This window comes from Myiozetetes cayanensis, unplaced genomic scaffold (assembly GCF_022539395.1).
Source record: "Myiozetetes cayanensis isolate MyiCay16 unplaced genomic scaffold, myiCay2020 scf1, whole genome shotgun sequence".
Classification (NCBI taxonomy): Eukaryota; Metazoa; Chordata; class Aves; order Passeriformes; family Tyrannidae; genus Myiozetetes; species Myiozetetes cayanensis.
The window spans coordinates 141,992,719-142,010,325 of NW_026086604.1; the positions used below are offsets into that span (position 1 = coordinate 141,992,719).

Sequence of the window (17,607 nt, forward strand, 5' to 3'; positions counted from 1 at the left end):
AAACTGAGGGTGGAAGATTACTTCTTTATGCATTTCTAAGGGATTTTTTTGTTAGCTCTATATTCCTTCAAGTTTTAGCAAATGTATTTGCAAGAAAGGAAGTATTTTGTCATAAACTTAATTCCATTTTTTCTGCACTTGGGCAAAACACTCAAATCAATCTACCCTTTAGTGGATAAATTGAACAGCACTGGGTTGTATGTGTCTAATCCTACCCCCTTGTTTTAATTTTTTTTTAATAAAACATGTGGTCCATAGACTTCTGCATAGTGCATCTGCACAGTGTAATTTAATGTGCCCTTCTGTGAACTTTCATGCAGAAAATGTCAGTTAGTTACAAACCTAAACCATACAAGACGTTGCCCTAACAATTCCATCTTCAGAAAGGTTAGTGTGTGGGTTTTTTTGATAATGTGTGAATTATTGAGATAGCTTATTTGAAAGGTGGTGAAGGAGAGGAAAATCCTGTGCAGATGGAGAAATAAGATTTTTTTTTAAAAAAAAACTGGGGTTTTAGCAATTCAAAGTACTTTGAAAAGATGTTGTATCAGTGACATGAGATAATTGAACAGTATTTTACCTATTAAAAATAAAATTTTCTTGATAGTAATAGGGACTTGTATTCTAACCCTGCTAGTCTAAATCATCTCTGTTGTAACTGCTTCATTCTCTTTTAGTTTTTGCACATTTCCCTTAATGTTTCTTTGGGTTTTTGGTCTGCTATTACTGGCAGTACTTCATATAAATCCTGCTTAATCAATCCAGAAATTCATTTTCTTTAAAACATTTTCCAGCTCCCTGTTTCCCTTTGCTTCTCCATAATGTTAAAAGATTCTCCAAAGGCACCAACATGGGAATTTACAGATTCTTCTTTTCACTAACCACGGATTATGCCATTTAATTTTGGCATAGGTCAAACTAGCAATGTCCGTGTTCAGGAGGTTAGCTTGGAAAAAACCTTACAAACAAGATTTATCACAGTGCACTACAATTGTTATTAATAACTTGAGATGTAAATTGTCACTGGATTCTACACTACATATAACTGATATTTTTCTATATTTTTCTGTAAAAAAACAGGTGTTTTTTCCCAAGTCACTTAGACAAACCCATAGTTTAGGATTGTATTTATCTCTGCTGCAATTTTAGTTGGATTTCACCTTGCATGTGTCAGTTGGCACATATACTTCTGAGTGTTTTGTTGGAGATGGGGGCAGTGGGAATGAGGATTTTTTCTCCTCCAGGTGAAGGATTGCCATACAGCTGTGAGACACTCTTAATTAAGTCAGAGTAAGCTACATCAGATGGGCGGGTATCTGAGTACACTGTGAAGACAGCTGAGCTGTCAGTGCTTTACTTTAATCAGACTTTTAATATTTCATCCCTTACTGCCCAAGGTGTGACCTGTCAAGCTTCTGAGAGGCTGCCCCTTCCTGATAGAGGTGCAGTGCTGAGCCCAGGACTGGCACACACTTCTGTTCAATTTATGTACAATCACTTGGTGGGTTTGTGCTCTTCTCTTTCTTGATGTGCTTGTTGTCTGCAAGAACAGAAAATCACTGATCTGTTAATGTTAAAGGGTATTTAGAGTTGTTAAATAGCTCATCAAAAGCCAGCCCACATCCCCTGGCCCTAATCTTTCATGGAGGTTTGACAGTGTCTAGCAGTTTTTTCCCTTTTAAAACTTGATTTATTAGTAAAGTTTAAAAGACAAAAAACCCCAGCTGGATATAGAACAAGGATCCAAAATAGGGTGCATTTACCCAGACTGGATTGAGCTGACTTTGTGTCTTTCCGTGTCTAAATAGACAATGTCCTCTTCCCCCTGTCACGATTCTCCCTTTCCCAGCTCCCTGTTCTTCCCTCCCTTGTCCCCAGAATCGCAGCAAGGCAGGGAATGCAGGAGAGGGAAAGGCAGGCGGCAGCTTTTGTGAATTCTCAGTGAACTGCTCGTCGCGTCTGGGGGTGCTCCGTGCCATCCTCGGCAGCTCCTTCTCAGGAGTGAGTGTCATTAGAGAGTTAATCACCCCATGCAAAGACCCGTCGACACTGAGAGATAAATACATACGGCTGTAAGTTTTTCACGTCTAGGGTTTGTTATTAAGTATGTAAACAGCGTTCAAGTTGCATTTTGACAACTGGCTCCCCCTTGGTGTCGATCAGAGCGGTGCGTACCCTGCAGCTGGAGCGCTGAACCAGAGCTGCGCTGCTGCTGTTCGATACAGCTCCTGGGGGACACCGAAATGTTTCAAACACAAAGCTGTTTGATCTCCAGCTCTGTGTTCTCTGACACTGCCTCAGCGTAGCCCAATTTCTTGCCTTTCAGAAAGCACGGCTCTGTGTTAAAGACCACCTGCAGAAGCCCAAAGCTTGGTGGACCACAAGCCAAAGCAGCCAAAGTGCCTTTTGTCTCTTTAATAAAGTTGCATAAAGCATAAACCTACAAATCATTATATGGAAACACGTAATGAACCTCTTCAATCATTTCTTAAGCAGGGGAAAACCCTCTTGGAAGACAAGGGATATGAATATTTATTATAAAATCCACTGACTGTTATCAGAAGAAATAAAATTGGTCAGATGGAAAGCAAAACTATTGTCCAGGAATAAAGACCCAGATAAAATCTGAAAGTTTTATTTCATCTCTGGAGTATCTTATCAACCTTACTTACTTTGCTTTTACAAAGTACATTAAGAAGTACATAAATAATGATTTTTCTGTCTGAATCCTACTAATGGCTCTGTTCTGGGGTGTATAGTCTCTTCACCCTCTCTGTGTTTTGCAGCTCCTTCTGTCCTAAATTACACTATCAGTGCACAGGGACATCAGTGATTCACTATAATTTATAGCAGTGGGAGCTGAAATAGTCCCTGTCCTAAGTTTGCCACATTGTGATGTAGTTTGTGTGGCACCAGGAAAGCACAGCTGAGAAGCAGGACCCATTCTTCAACTCACATACAGTATGGGATGCAACTTCAGCCAAGTGTCCTAAGGGAATTATAAACAAAGAACCTAATTGGAATAATTCTGGCTATAAATAAACCTCTCAGTTCAAACTTGTATTTAGCAGGGACTGAAGGAAAATGATTTTTGAAATGATTTAGGAGGGTGGAACTGGTTTGTTAAAAAAACCAAAAAGTCATGCCTTCAGGTTGTGATCAAGGTAAAAATGTCTTTAGGATAAAATGACAGTAAATGTAATTTTCATCTGGTGTTTCCATGAAAATATGAAACTGAAAATAGAAAACCATAGTGCAAACCCACCTTTCCACTTTTTTTTTTCATCAGTACTTCTTCAATTTGTACTTCAAAACAGTACTTCAAAATTTTTAGCTTGATTTTTAGCTTGATTTTGTTTTTTAGCTTGATTAACACATTCTTTACATTCTTGTTCAATATGCTGTGTTGTTTTACCTGAAAATAATAAATTAATTAAAAACTAATGTCAAGGTTGTTTTTACATTTTTATACTGTCAGAGGACAGATTGATGAGACATTTAATTTAATGAAGAAAGAAAAAAAGATTTAATTTAAAATAGAACAAAGAATTTCATGTATGCCAAAGAATTGTTTTACTTTCTTGATATTCTTTTAAAAATGACATTTTCAATTTGACAAGCTAGTTTTTGGTAAGTAACATGAAAAACATAGTTATTCCCACCACTTTAGTAAAAACCAAAGGGAAAGTGGATTTAATAAATTTTCTTTGTCTGACTGAATGAAAATAGTGCATACATAGTTAACATCAAGTTCAAGCTATATTATTCTCTAATAACCTCCAATCTCTTTCTCAGGCTTTTTAATGATTTCGTAAACTGTTTTACAAAATTTGCACTGAAGTGATAGCGCTTCTTTGAAGCAAACTCCACAGTTTGAGCTTTGCAATCGGCATTCACTTTACAGGTTCTGGTTATTGTTTTCCTGGTTTGTGAAGCACTAAGGATTATTGCCCCAGATTCTGGCACAACAGTAGCCATTACAAAGCAATACTGACCCATTCCTTTTTCCCCTTTTCTGCTCTTCTCTAGAGCTACGTCTACAATGATCCTGTCAGGTACTACACGAGGCGAGACCCCAAAGAGCGAGTTCCTCCTTTGGCCCGTCCATCACAACCCCACCAACAGCTCACTGAGAACCTCCGAGGGAGGACCTTCAGCCAGACCCAGGCGGAGAAGTTCTCACCAGAGTCAGAAGTGGGGCTCGACCAAAAAACCCTGATGGCTGCACTGCACACCTACATCACCCAGAACCTGTCAGCACAAAGCAACGACAAAAGCTCTCACAGCAGGACTAAAGGGTCTCAGGTTTATGCTGATAGATTCTACTCCACGCAAGTCAGTCCTTTTGACGGAAGCATTGCCAAAGGAAAAGCAGAAGATTTTAAAATGAAGAAGCTGTTCCAGCCAAGGCCTGCTTCTGGAGTGCTGAGGCCAACCCCTGAGATGCTGAGTCATAAATCTGCTTCCCAGGACGATCCCAAGGACCCTCTGAGTTTAGTGGATGGTAAAGTTTATATTTACTTATTCTAGCTTGTCTGAAGTTTCCCTCATGCTCACTGAGCATTTTTGAGAGAAAGAAAACAAAATTAGACGTTTGATATGTCTCCTACTATTGGCACATTTATATCTACCATAACACAATAATGATGTTCACCATTCTAACTACTCCTTCCCTGCAAACATCTACCCACATTCCTCAACCCACCTTCCATATGCATGCAGAAATATATGGCACTCAGTAAGACAGAGCATTTATGTAACTTGTTATATTTTCAAAGCATTTTACAAACAACACGTAATTATGGGTATATCTTTGCTATCAAATCTGTTTTCATGCAGTCATCCCACACCCTGTAAAGGTAATTTGAAATGCCTGGTTTTGTTCCATATCTCTTTATTTAACTAGAAATTCAAGTATCATGGGTAAAATCTGAAGTTAAGCATAGAAATTAACAGTGAGATGAATTCTGGCACAGAACACAGAGAAGGGAGGAGTCTCTCAGTTCCATGGGTAGGTGGGCACAGAGTAATACAGGAGGGCAGGGTTGCATCTAGTTTTGTCTGCACATTCTGTAACAAACAACCCATTTGCTGGATTTTCATCTTTTCTCTTTCAAATGCTGTTTAAAAATGACTGGATCCTGGTTTCTCTTGTACATGATAGTTTGACAAATATTTAAAGGAAGATGGGGAGTAACACCCCACAGGATTCTGTGATAAGCTTTAAGCACTGCTTTGTAAGACAAATCTTGGGGATCACACAGACTTTATTCCAGTGGTTCAGAATGCTTGAAAAACGAAAGAATTGATCCTCAGCCATTACCAAGCACTTGCATCTGTTACACTGCAGTCACCACTATCCCAATGGATTTTGGTGATATGTGCTCCTTTACATCCCTCTTGTAGTTATCCTCCATAAAGTGTAATGTTCTTTGAATTTTTTGGTTGTTTGTTAAAAAAACAAAAACAAAACCAAAAAACAAACCCCCAAAACAGAACACACAAAACCACACAGAAATGTCAAAGCTGCAGCAGAGGAATGATAATACTTGCAATCTAAAGGATGCTTAGAAGTCAAAGCATTCTTGGTATGGTGCCCAGAGATAATAGGTTTCAAGGAACGAACTATAATGTAAAATCAAATCCAGGTGGCACTGTAAGTCTCTTGCACAGGTTAGACAATTTTGTTGCTAGACTCAAAACAAACTAGGCACATGCTGGTTTCATTATCCTCCAGCTGTTCCACTTCACCTTTCCTGGTAGGAGCCAACAGGGAAAAAAATGCTTAACACTTACAGGGAATAACATGTTTCACAATTCATTGCGTTGTACTACTTTGACTTCTCATACATAATATGCCCTGTAGGAACTTCTACCACGGCACTTGCTTTTAAGTGTTGCATAGACATAACATTATGAATTGTTTGAGTAGAAAATAATATGGTTTCCTTTGTATTTTTGAGCCACTTAATAGTCTCAGAAGGAAGTGGTGAGGACAGACCCCAGTGTATTCATTGCTTAAAATGCTGTCCGTTGGAATGAGAGTGGTTTGGGTTCCGATTTCCCAGGCTGACTGCATCATCTCCTTCTGCTTTTAACCTTTCTCCAACCTCTCTGGTGCTTCAGGGTTCTTGTAGACTTGCAGGTTGTTTCTCTCTTGCACTCTGTAGATCACAGAACTGTTAAAAAGCTGGAAAGCATGAGGTGCTCAGTTCTCTGCTGCATCTGATACAGGATTAGATAAAGGAACTGGACTGAGAGAACAATCCAGAAGGTACTGAGCAGATTAGTCCTGAGCATTGCTGCAAAACAGTGGCAGGTAAATCTGCTAACAAGGCACCCTGAGGGAGAAATAAAAGAGAAGGAAACATGGAGCTATTTTTCTATCAGATTTGGAAGCTGTTACCTCTAGGAGTAGTGTGATGTGCGTGGGTACTGCCTTTGTAGTCACTGTGCAATACTGGGATTGTTAATCTCTCTTTTACACCAGCTGTATTTAGAATTTGGCTTGGTTTTATGTGGTTTGTTTTAGTCTACTCATTGTTAGTGTGTTAAATATTATAGAATACGTCTCTCTGTTGCTTTGAAAAGGTCAAAAAATTAGTAATTCAGATGTTTTTTAAAAAATAGCAAACTTCCACGTTTATGGAAGAAAGATGTTTTTGTACATCGTCTGCCTTGCAAAGCTGGGATCACCATTCCATATGGCACTCAGCTGCTGAGCACAGCTAACATGTGGTCAGTGGGGTGATGGAGTTGAAGAAGAAAGCCCACCCTGTGGGACTTCTACCAAAACTACTGCTGCCGCACCATGTGGTGGTCAGGCTAGTTGGCTTTGGTACTTGTGCCAGTGGAGTAGGAGGCATGATTTACTTGCTGTACAATGAAAAGCTGTTTTCCCTTGATAAGGTGCTAATGTTACCTACTAGGGAATTATACCGGTGAAGCTCATATTAAAAATTACATCAGCTGGGATATGTATGCCTTTACCTTCATCACAGTTCCAAGGCAACTAAGAAAGGCAACTTGCATTCTTCACGAGCCCTGTGAAACATGGCTGAGCATTGCTGAGCCCCTTTAGAAGGGGTCAGCTGGAGAGTGTAAAGCTGTGCACGGGTACGAGCATGTTCAACCACATTTGATGCTTGAGTGCTGTGCCATTGCAGTATCCATCTGCTTTTTGGTCTTGGATTTTAATACATTCATCATATTACTCAAAGGTGTTTGTAAACAGATACACTGATATTTATTTGAGTATCAGCCTTATCCAGTAATTTGCAAATTATTGCAAACATGAACAAATGCCATAACAAGAAGTGGAAACATCTGTATTTAAAATGGACATGGATTAACATCATATCAGTAGCCTCATGAAGTTATCAAGACTCTTCATGTGGACCTGCATTTCACCAGGCTCTTACATTTTGTCCCTCCTAGTGTAACTAAAAACACGAAGTTCCTCATACTTACTGGCTTTGGTTATTGCCTTTGGTCCTAAATTACATGTTTAATATAATTATATGCCAAAACTAGAGTCTAATGCCAACGTTTTACTCATGTCAACACAAGCATTTAGGAGTTCATTTGATGAACTCTGCCCAGGTGGTAATGGCCAGGGCAGGAACACCAGCTTGAGAGGAAAAGGAGGCTCCACTATATCACACTGGGGGGTTTAGTGAACCAGGAGGACCTGCAGTGAGCCTTATCTCAGCATTATCTGTATTAGAGCCTGTGGATATTCTTTTTCTCATGTTATTCCCTGCCCTGTTCCCCCATTGCCATTTTGTTTGAGGTTGAAATTTTTTTTAATTAACTATGAAGCTGTAGAAGTGGACTGGAGAGATGAGACTTGGCTAAGATAACAGGTACAGAAAGAAGTTAGTTTGGAAAAAATGAAATGGAGAAGAAATGACAAAGCTACGTTGACTGCATGTTGTTGAGCAGCTCAGTAGTTGGTCTTGACAGCTGGCTGTGAATCAAATGAAATAAACAAAAATCTAGAAGTGTTACATTGATATAACTCTTTTAATTATATATGTCCTGAAATATAATTTTCTTTTAAGATTTGTCTTCAAATGATGTTTTATTTGTAAAGTTTTAGTTTTGATTCAGATCTGGCATATATTCTGTCTTTTCACTGCTGACTTTATTAGCTCTGCTTGGATAATTTAGGTTTTTCTGTCAGGTTATTGTCCAACAGTTCTATAAAACATAAGAACAGAAATGATACCTAAGCAGACACAAGGCTCCTGTGGTAATCTGGCAGTGCTGTGTTTTCCTACAGCTTAATTTTCAGCATTTCTGCTGTGTGTAAGTGGCCATCTGCCAGCTAGTTGTTGTGCTTCTTGAAAAAGTTTCTTGAACTCAGGTTAATCAAGTCTATTGAAAACTTTAGTTGCAGTTTGGATCAATTTGCTCTTCTAGATTACCTTCCTAAATGAAAGCACTTTTGGTCATTATGTTTTTACTATATTATTAAATTCATAGGGGAGATCGATACAATAAAATGTGGAAAGTATTCAGAGTTTTCTCTGAAGTGTTGCTAAGCTTCCATCAAACTTCCATATTAATTTTGCTGCCTCCAAATATCTTGACCAAGAGAGTTTGGCACAGACTGTGAGTTTAAGTCTTTGACTCTCATTGCTGAACACTTTCCTGTGCAAAGCACTCCATTATTTCAGTATGGTACCAAAATCTTTGGTGGCTGTCAGAGTTTGAAGTAACATCACAGATTTAATCTGTCTTTTTTTATTGTTGTTTGCATGTAAGTGTGCTTAAAACTATCATTTTTAAAATAAATTTCAAAAGTTCACAGCTTACAACCTCAGCTGAATTTCATAATTAAATCAGTAGAATTTTGTAATAACATCATGGTGGATTATTGGAAAGAAGTTTCCTTTTCACCTGGAACATAAAGTACATCAGAACCACCTTCCCCATGTGTCAACATGCTCTTCGACTCACAGTAAACCTATTATTTAAGCTGCTTAAGTTTTTTTTTTTTGCTTTATATGGACTCACTAGTTAAGGGAAAATGGCACTAGTTGGCTTATTGAATTGTGGGTCAGGTTGGAGGAAGTTTATCTTTGCCTTAAGATGGCACTGGGATGGTTAGCTGCAGGCTCTCACCTCTTCAGTTAAAACTGAGGGGTTCAAAAGTTGACAGATGTATCCAAGGTCTTGGCATCTTTTTCCCAATGATAAATAATCCTTGGTGCTTGTCTCCCTGCAAAATCAGAGATGTTCTACTGCCTCTTCCCTGGAGCAGAAGAGTCTCTTGACTACCCTTCTTTTTTACTGGTCTCTATCTACTTCTTTCTACTTTGCTATTAAAAAAAAAAAAAAGAAATTCTTCTTTTTAGATCTTCTTACATCAGTGTTTTTTCCTGTTTTCCTACTTTTTAATTCACAATTATGTAGGCCTGAAAGCTGACAGCACGGTCCCATAGTCTTCTCTACAGATGCTGATGAACATGTCCAACCACAGGGTTTAGCAGGGAGAATGTCACTATTGAGAAAAAAAGTTGAATGTTGCCTTCAAACTGCTTATATGTAAATTCATACATTCAACAGAGATTTAAAAGCAGTCCATATCTTCCTACACAATACTGCCAATGAGAAAGAGCTTTATTGCTGGCATGCATAGGTATGTGCATGCTAAAATCCTTACCAACATGAGTAAGCAGAACGGAGGCATGACTGAAAATGGTTTTGGCATGCTACAGTAAGCCATACTTTTAGTTTCTCACACTCCAAGGGATGTGTTTTAAGCTGAGTTTTGCAGAGTTATACAGACTGGGACTGAAGTAGAGGTGCAATATATACAGTCAGAAAACTGCATTCCCTGAAGAGCTGTTATGTTCCATCTTCTGACTCACCTTTAATATCCATTGTCCTTGAATTTCCTTGTCTTCAAAAGGTTTATCACATCAAGGTTGTTTTTTTTTTGTTTGGTTTTTTAGTTTTCTTCCTCAATGTGACTGGTGAAATATTCACAGCTGACAAACCAAAACAAATTTTATATATATATATATATGTATCTATCTATCTATCTATATCTATCTATCTATATATATATATCTCTGATAAAATACGTAAGTTCCAAGAGAAATCAATACAGTTTAGAAGGTTTATCCTTTTCATACCTATGTGTGTAAGGGACATATATCCATGTCCACTTCTAACTGAAGAGGAGCTTTTTGACAGAAGGACAAAATAGCTGACTCTCATTTTTTTTTCAAGAAATCTGTATAGCTCTTGCAAAAAACAAATCAACAAAGAAAACAGATCTCTAAGAAAAGTAGTGTTGTTTGTACTGTTTTGCAGATAAAAAATATTTAAGCTGCCTTAACACTTTTCTTCAGTATTTTGAGTCACTCTAGACTAGGAAACAATGCTCTTCTTGTAAGGAAAAGGTGATCGTTTTATGTCCTCTCTCTAGGATAACTTGCTGGGTTAGCTTCCTGACACAGATTCATCTTGTCATAAACTTTAACATCCATTTAATGCAGAATGAATGTGTATGCCTTCCTTTAGAAAACAGATGCTCTCCATGAAGGAAAAGCCATCTTTTAAGGAAAAGGAAAGACGCTTTCTGATATAAGCACATGTGCCTCGGGTGTGCAGCTAAATCGTGTGCTTATGTTGTTTTGTGATCCAGAGACACTTATTAAAGATGTACTGAAGGACCTGGAGAAACATCAGGTGAACGTGGAGAATCTCAGCTCAACAGAACTGGATGAGATCGCCGATACTATCGCCACTGCAATTCAAAGTGTTGACATTCAGGCAGAAACACAAGACGGTGCTGGAAAAACTAAAGAAGACAAAACAGAAGCACAAACAAAGAAAGGAGGTGCTCAAGGAAAGCCAGAGTTTCAGATGGGATTAATAGAAAACAGTGTTGATATACCAGGTATTAGTTATAAGAGTTAAGTATAACAAAAAAGCAGGTATCTCAATTTTCTTCTATTGTTTCTCATTAGTGCCAGACTTTTAAAAAAACACATTTTAAAGAAGTCGGGTGGGAAATTTCTGTATTTCCCCAAAAGGCTTCAGAATTTTAGTTTTTTTCTTTTCTCTTTACTATGGATTCCTTATTTACCAAAAAAAAAAATCTGTTTGTGAACCCTTGGCTTTCAAGCTTCTCAAACAAGATAACCCTACACACTCAATTATATTGAAATACAAATTTCTTTATGCTGTTTGGTCTAATTTCCTATTTTTGAGAAAGAGGTGTTTAAGCAAAATGATCATGAAAATTATTATATTACAAGATGTATTTCAAAATACATGGGAAAAAAATGTTTTACAGATTCTTTAATGTGCCACAATTTCTTGCAGAAGAAAATCTGAGACAAGTAGAAGTACAAAACCACTCATTCCCTTTCCTGCTTGGGGAATAAAAAGAGTTATTATGGTTATTTGCTTCTGTCTGAACACATATTTTCCTCATGATGCAGATTCAGGAGCTACAGTAATTGCCATTAATGAGTGGATACCACAGTGGGACTTGTTATCAGTCATCCATTCTCTATTTTAGGAATGTTAGAATATCTAGGACACCAGAAACGTATACTATAAGTCATAAACAGTGATTTTTAACTTCCTGTCTTTTTTCATGGTGTTATACTGAAATCCTTATTAGTTAGGAATATTCTGGTTACTTTAATTGCCAAATCTGTTTGGAGATTAGAAGGACCAAACTGAATCATGCTGAGAAAAAAAAAATAACACCCAGTTCATGAACCAAAAAGCATTATTTGAGTGAGGTTAAGGATGCGACTGAATATCATCACAGTAATTGAACAGTAATAATGGCCAGTCTTCGCGAGCGAAGATCCGGGGAAGGTCTTTACACCTTCCAGCCTGCGCATTGGATTTTTTAGGTGAGACACAGTGTGCGCGGAACTGAGCCCACCCTTTAATCCTAAGGTTCATCTGCCGGGGCCAAGCGAGCTTGGACGGTGGCAGTGAGGTCCTCAGGACGTAGGTGGGTTGCCTTTAAGGGCTAACGAGCCCCACCTGCCCGGGAGTGGCCCTGACCGGGAATCGAACCCGGGTCTCCGCGGTGATAGCGCGGCGCCTTTACCACTAGACCACCAGGGGCCCCAATTGAACAGTAATATGGTTTTGGTGAATGATATCTATTGAAATAAGTCATCTTCTTCCACCAAAACATGTATGAGGGATGTATATGTTTCCTTTTTTTTTTTTACTCTAAATATTCATTCGGCTAGACCCATTTCATAGGGTTTTTCCTTAGATATTGTTAAACTGATATGACAATTGGACACTTAATTAGCAAAATAACACTATTACTTAGGCTCTTGAAGTACTCTGTCTATTGATCTTGCATTAATTTGCTATCGAAGTGGGGTTAGAATAACAATAACAAATTATACAGTGCTCTTTACTGTGCCCTTTCAGCTTTGATGTCTTAATGTTTAAATTACATAAAAAGGCCACTGCTTCAAAGCAGCCTATGAGAGTCTTTGTTTTGTACATTGTGTTTGCCCTTCATAACTATATATTGGTGTTTTTCATATCCTACAGACAAGGGAGCTCATGAAACCCGTGCAAGAACTGATAAAGAGGTAGAGTACCAGTATTTTAACAAAACAAGTATTTCATCTCAGAATATTGGGTTTCTATGCAGTGAAGGTCAAAAACACAATTCTGAACTGTAAGACTTGTTCTGGGTTTTCTGTGGCTATGATTCAGTATCACAAATAGGCTAGTTGTTCATGCATTGAAATATCAAATTAATATTGATTTAAATCTTACCCAAAATTAGTTTTGCTGTTCAAAAAAACAAAATCCTTTTTTGCCTTTCTTTAATTAGTAAATAGAGATAATTCACAACAGATTCCCAAAGTTCAGACAAATTCAGGCTTTTCCTCAAGTTAATAAATTTTGAGTATTGAGGTGTTCTTGAAAGCATTCTTCACTGTCCTTTGGCTCTTAATGAATGTAAGCATCCTTGCTCAGATAATCTCACTGGTTTTCAGAAGTGAATGAGTAAATATATTCCCTCTGAAGGTATGTGTTGGGATGGGGATTGGCTGTGTTTCAAAATTCCTGCTCCTTTCAAGGGATCTGCCATTTAGTTTTATGTGTTACCATTAATTCATTGAATGTCAGAGGTATTTCAAAAGCTCTGGGCATTACATCTCTTGCCCTAGCTATTAACATCAAATTTAGCATTTAATCCAGATTACTTTTACAATATTCCTTATGAGCTTTGAATTGTATCCTATGGACCTCTGTCCAGTATTCAGCCATTTTCGAGGTATATTCACCTCCCTTTTTCTGGGTTTCATGGAGCAGAAAAATGTCAAAGGAATATTTTTTAAAACTCTGTGAAACTTCTCCTGCTATATACTCTGTCAAAAGCTAATACTCGGAGGCCATAAATGGGCAAATCCTCTTGTGTTCACAGTAAAAGCTCTTCCGCCCTTCTACCAAGCAGGGAAAATACACACATGAACAATGTGGCAGGAGCTTTGACCACCCAGAAAAAGCTCTTCGAGGAATGAAGTGCTGTATTTACAACAGACTTGCAGAGGGTCCCATGTATAAATTTCTTAGTGGGAGTTTGAATAGAGGGAGTGATAGAACAGAATATATTGTGGCACAGAGCACAAAGTGCCCATTAACCATGCTTGGCTGCAATAAAGTTATGGAATAAAACTAGCTGAGGAATTGTTCCAGGCACGATTTGACTTCTGCTCCTTTGCTTATTGTTTTGATTTATTAGAGAGGGTTTTTTTTCCTGTGATCATATGTTTAGCTTATTGGATCACTCGCATATAGTTTGTCACCACTTCTAGAGATGAGTAAATGAAATATAATTGGTTATATAATATCTGTTCCCTTTCCTGTGTTATAACTGGTGAGACCCAAGAAGTATTCATGTTTTCAGGCCCAACACATAGACTTGTTGGTGGATATTTATATTCTTTCTCCTTTTCATTAACTTAGCTGATAATAAAGTTTTATTTTCCGCAAAGACACATGAAAACTGCTGGAAAAATATGGTGGCATAGTTTTAATGCTCTTTTATTATTACTGAATAAACATTATGTTCTTAACATAGTCTGGTACCTTATAGAAATTAAGAAAATGACCATGCAACAGTTTTATGAGTAGACTCTGCCATATCAATTAGAATTTGAAAGATTTAATCCAGTTTTGGTTCAGTATATCATTCCTGTGCTTAATTTTAAAAATAACATTATTCTTTTGATATAGGAGAACACTGCAAAACTAATTAAATTCTTGAATGAGAATGCTTTACCTGAAAATACGCCCAAAGACCTTGGCCCTGAAGAATCTACTAAGATAGAAACCAAGAAATCTGAAGAAACTGACTCTTCAGAAGAAATAAATGCTGGTGTGGAAAATGTAAAAAGTGAGACTTTCTCAAGGGAGCTGACAAATGCAGAGAACAGTGAATCTGACTCCAAAGACCCGAGCAAGACCAGCTACTGGATTAAGAATTCTTTAATGCAGGATGGAAACTCCTATGAAAAGCCTCAGAAAAACATGGGACAAGGCTTACAACTGGAAGTGAAGTCTTCTGAGGAGAAAGAATACGGCTACATTGTGACAGTGAAAGAGTAAGTATAGCAGCCAATTTGAACGGCACTGTTAACTGCAGAAAAGATGAAGTCATTGCACCTAATGAAATATGAATGTGCAAGAGGAAAATGCCACAGGCCTGATTTTTAATACATCTGAAACTGTTTGGAACCTGTTCAATACTTTGATGAAAATACAAGAAAACAGTTCCGTTTTCTTGCCTTTCCTCCCTTGCGGATGATTGTAGGTCTTTTGCTTAGACCTCTCTCTATCTTCTCATGTTCCAGTGACCTTCCAATATGTCAGTAAGTGTGCTTATGGTTAGGATGCAGGCTTTAAATATTTGACTTGAAAGTAGTCTAAATATCAATGCCTGAGTCATTCTTTCAAAGAATGACACACACACAATAATAAAGCACAATATTTTCTCTGTGGTTTCATTTTGATCTGAAAATAACACATATAGGATTCTGAACATCACATATGCAGCTAGTTTAGAAAGAAAGACCTAATGATTTCAGGTCATGTCAGTAATGAATTTGACATTTAATACTATACTTTCAAAAGACAACTTTAGCCCCCTAGTGATACACAGTTCATTATAGGAACATTTGGGATTTTAGAATGTTGTAGGCACTTTTTTTCCCCTATAAGAGCAATGCTATATTTGGTTAGTGATCATGACTCATCTTCTGTGAGAAATTAAGAATTTCTAGGATGAGCTTACAAATCCCTGCCTAGCATCACAGAGAAACTGAGACAGGAACTTCTTCACCATGGATTGATTCTTTTGACTGCCTCAAACTTCTTAATGGGATTGAAGGCAATAGGATTGTGGAGGATTTGTGATTTTACTATACTGTGTTGCTTTGAAATGCATGTGACTGCATATCAGAAACAGACTAGAAATTGATGGAATACCCCAGTTTAACTTCATCTCTTGGATCCTGCCTATGAATGTTATGTGAAGCAGTAGAAGCCAGTTTTTCCCCAGCTCAGCCTTACTTCCCCCAGCTCTTTTAACTCACATCAATCTGGAAGGCTCCTTTATACCCAAGAGTACCTTAATGACACCATCTCCTTTGACCATCCAGACTTTATTTGACTCATAAATTCTGTAAAGCTTAGAGCTTTCAGAGCTCTCTGTAATGGGAAATGTTCTGAATTTCAGTGTTAACAACCTGGAGATTCTTCACTGTGTCATCTTATCTGGTTTTCTTCCTCCTAGTTTCCCCCTGATGGGTTTTCCCTGAAATATGTCTGTTATTATTCAATGAAACTTGCTGAAGAAGATCATTTGTCCAAATGTTCTTGGTTCTAGAGGACTCCATATAAGCAAATATAATTTAGCATAGTTTTATTCAGCCTCTTTACCATTTTCAGTGGGAGAAATACAAAAAGTACTTTTTTATATACTAGATTACTATAATTTTAGTAACTTTTGGACAAGATGCTTTTAGATAGCTAAAGTGAAAGAAGTCCATCCTTGACTGGATATTGGGGGGAGACACAGTTATAGGATGAGGAAAAGGCTGAGGTACTTAATGCCTTCTTTGCCTCAGCTTTTAGTATTAGGACCAGTTGTTCTTCAGGTACCCAACCCCTGGAAGGCAGGAATGGGGAGCAGAATGGAGCCTCCATAATCCAGGAAGAAACAATCTGATAGACCGCTTAGACACACATAATCCTCCATGGCTGGATGGGATTCACCCAAGGGTTCCAAGGGAGCTGGAGGAAGTGCTCACCGAGACACTTTCCATCATTTACCAGCAGTCTTGGCTAACTGGGGAGGTCCCAGTTGATTGGAAGTCAGCAAACGTAAATCCCATGTACAAGAAGGGTTGGAAGGAAATCTGGGGAACTGCAGGCTGGCTCCAGGGAAGGTCATCTTTAGTGTCATAATGCAGCATGTAAAGACAGGGCCCAGCCATTGTGGGTTTGTGAAAGTCAGGTCCTGCCTTGATCTCCTTCTGACAGTGTGGGTGGAGTTACATCCAGCTGGTGGCCAGTCACAGGTGCGTTCCCCAGGGCTCAGTACTGAGTATTTAATATCTTTATTGATGATCTGAATGAGGAGATCAAGTGCACCCTCTGTCAATTTTCAGGTGACACCAATTTGGGAGAGAGTGTTGATCTGCTGGAGGGCAGGAAGGCTCTGCAGAGGGATCAAGAAGTGAAATGGCCTCAGTTTGTCCCAGGGGATGTTTAAATTGCATATTAGGAAAAAATTCTCCACTGAAAGGTTTGACAAACTTTGGAACAGGCTGCCCACCATCCCTGAAAATATGTAAAGGATGTGTATATATGTCACTTAGGGACATGGTTTAGTGGTGGACTTGGCAGTGAGGGGTTCATGGTTGGACTCAATCATGTTACAAGTCTTTCCCAACCTAGAGGTGATTCTGCTTGGTGGTGTAGTTGACATTTCAGAAGCAGTCCATTCACTATTAGCTTCTGAGGCTTTGCAAGTACGATCCAGAGGAGATACTAAGACTGCTTCTGTGAACTCCATGAACCGCTAAGATGCCAGCATTTAATTGTGCCACAAACCAGAGATAAACATTTCCATCTAATAGCTGAAGAAAAGATTTGTGATACTTTAAAGACTTGTCAAAATGGCAGTCTGATTGTCAATGGCAAGAACAATAGGTCACTCCTGCTGTGTTTGTCAAGTGACCTTTCGGATGGTTGGAGCAGTGCAATCCATACCAATCCATAATATCCATCACTGCTAAGGTTTGGAATGAATTGACAGTTTCAGTGTAGAAAATTGTCCAGCAAATCCTCCACTGTGCTACTTCAGCACTTTATTATGCTGAGAAACAAATCAAATTGGTGATTTACTTTCTTTACTTTTTTCTCCTTCAGAAAATTGCAATTCTACTACTGTAGGATTTGCATAAGAAAGATTTTTTCTTTCTCAGTCTAACTGCTTTGAACTGTTTTACTAATTTTAACTCTGAAATTCTAAAGTAATCTTATTTATTTTAAAAAAAAGTTATCTAGAGCTTGTTATTTTCATTT

The 17,607-nt window shown here is 38.2% G+C and overlaps 1 protein-coding gene across 1 annotated transcript in view; it reads left to right on the forward strand.

Moving 5' to 3' along the window:
* PTPRN2 (protein tyrosine phosphatase receptor type N2) overlaps positions 1–17,607 on the forward strand; it is a 642,194-nt gene that overhangs the window by 234,087 nt on the left and 390,500 nt on the right. The window contains exons 6-9 of the mRNA XM_050310509.1: positions 4,030–4,504; positions 10,661–10,915; positions 12,556–12,596; positions 14,254–14,621. Coding sequence (XP_050166466.1) covers positions 4,030–4,504; positions 10,661–10,915; positions 12,556–12,596; positions 14,254–14,621 — 1,139 coding nt within the window. The remainder of the gene's footprint in view (positions 1–4,029; positions 4,505–10,660; positions 10,916–12,555; positions 12,597–14,253; positions 14,622–17,607) is intronic.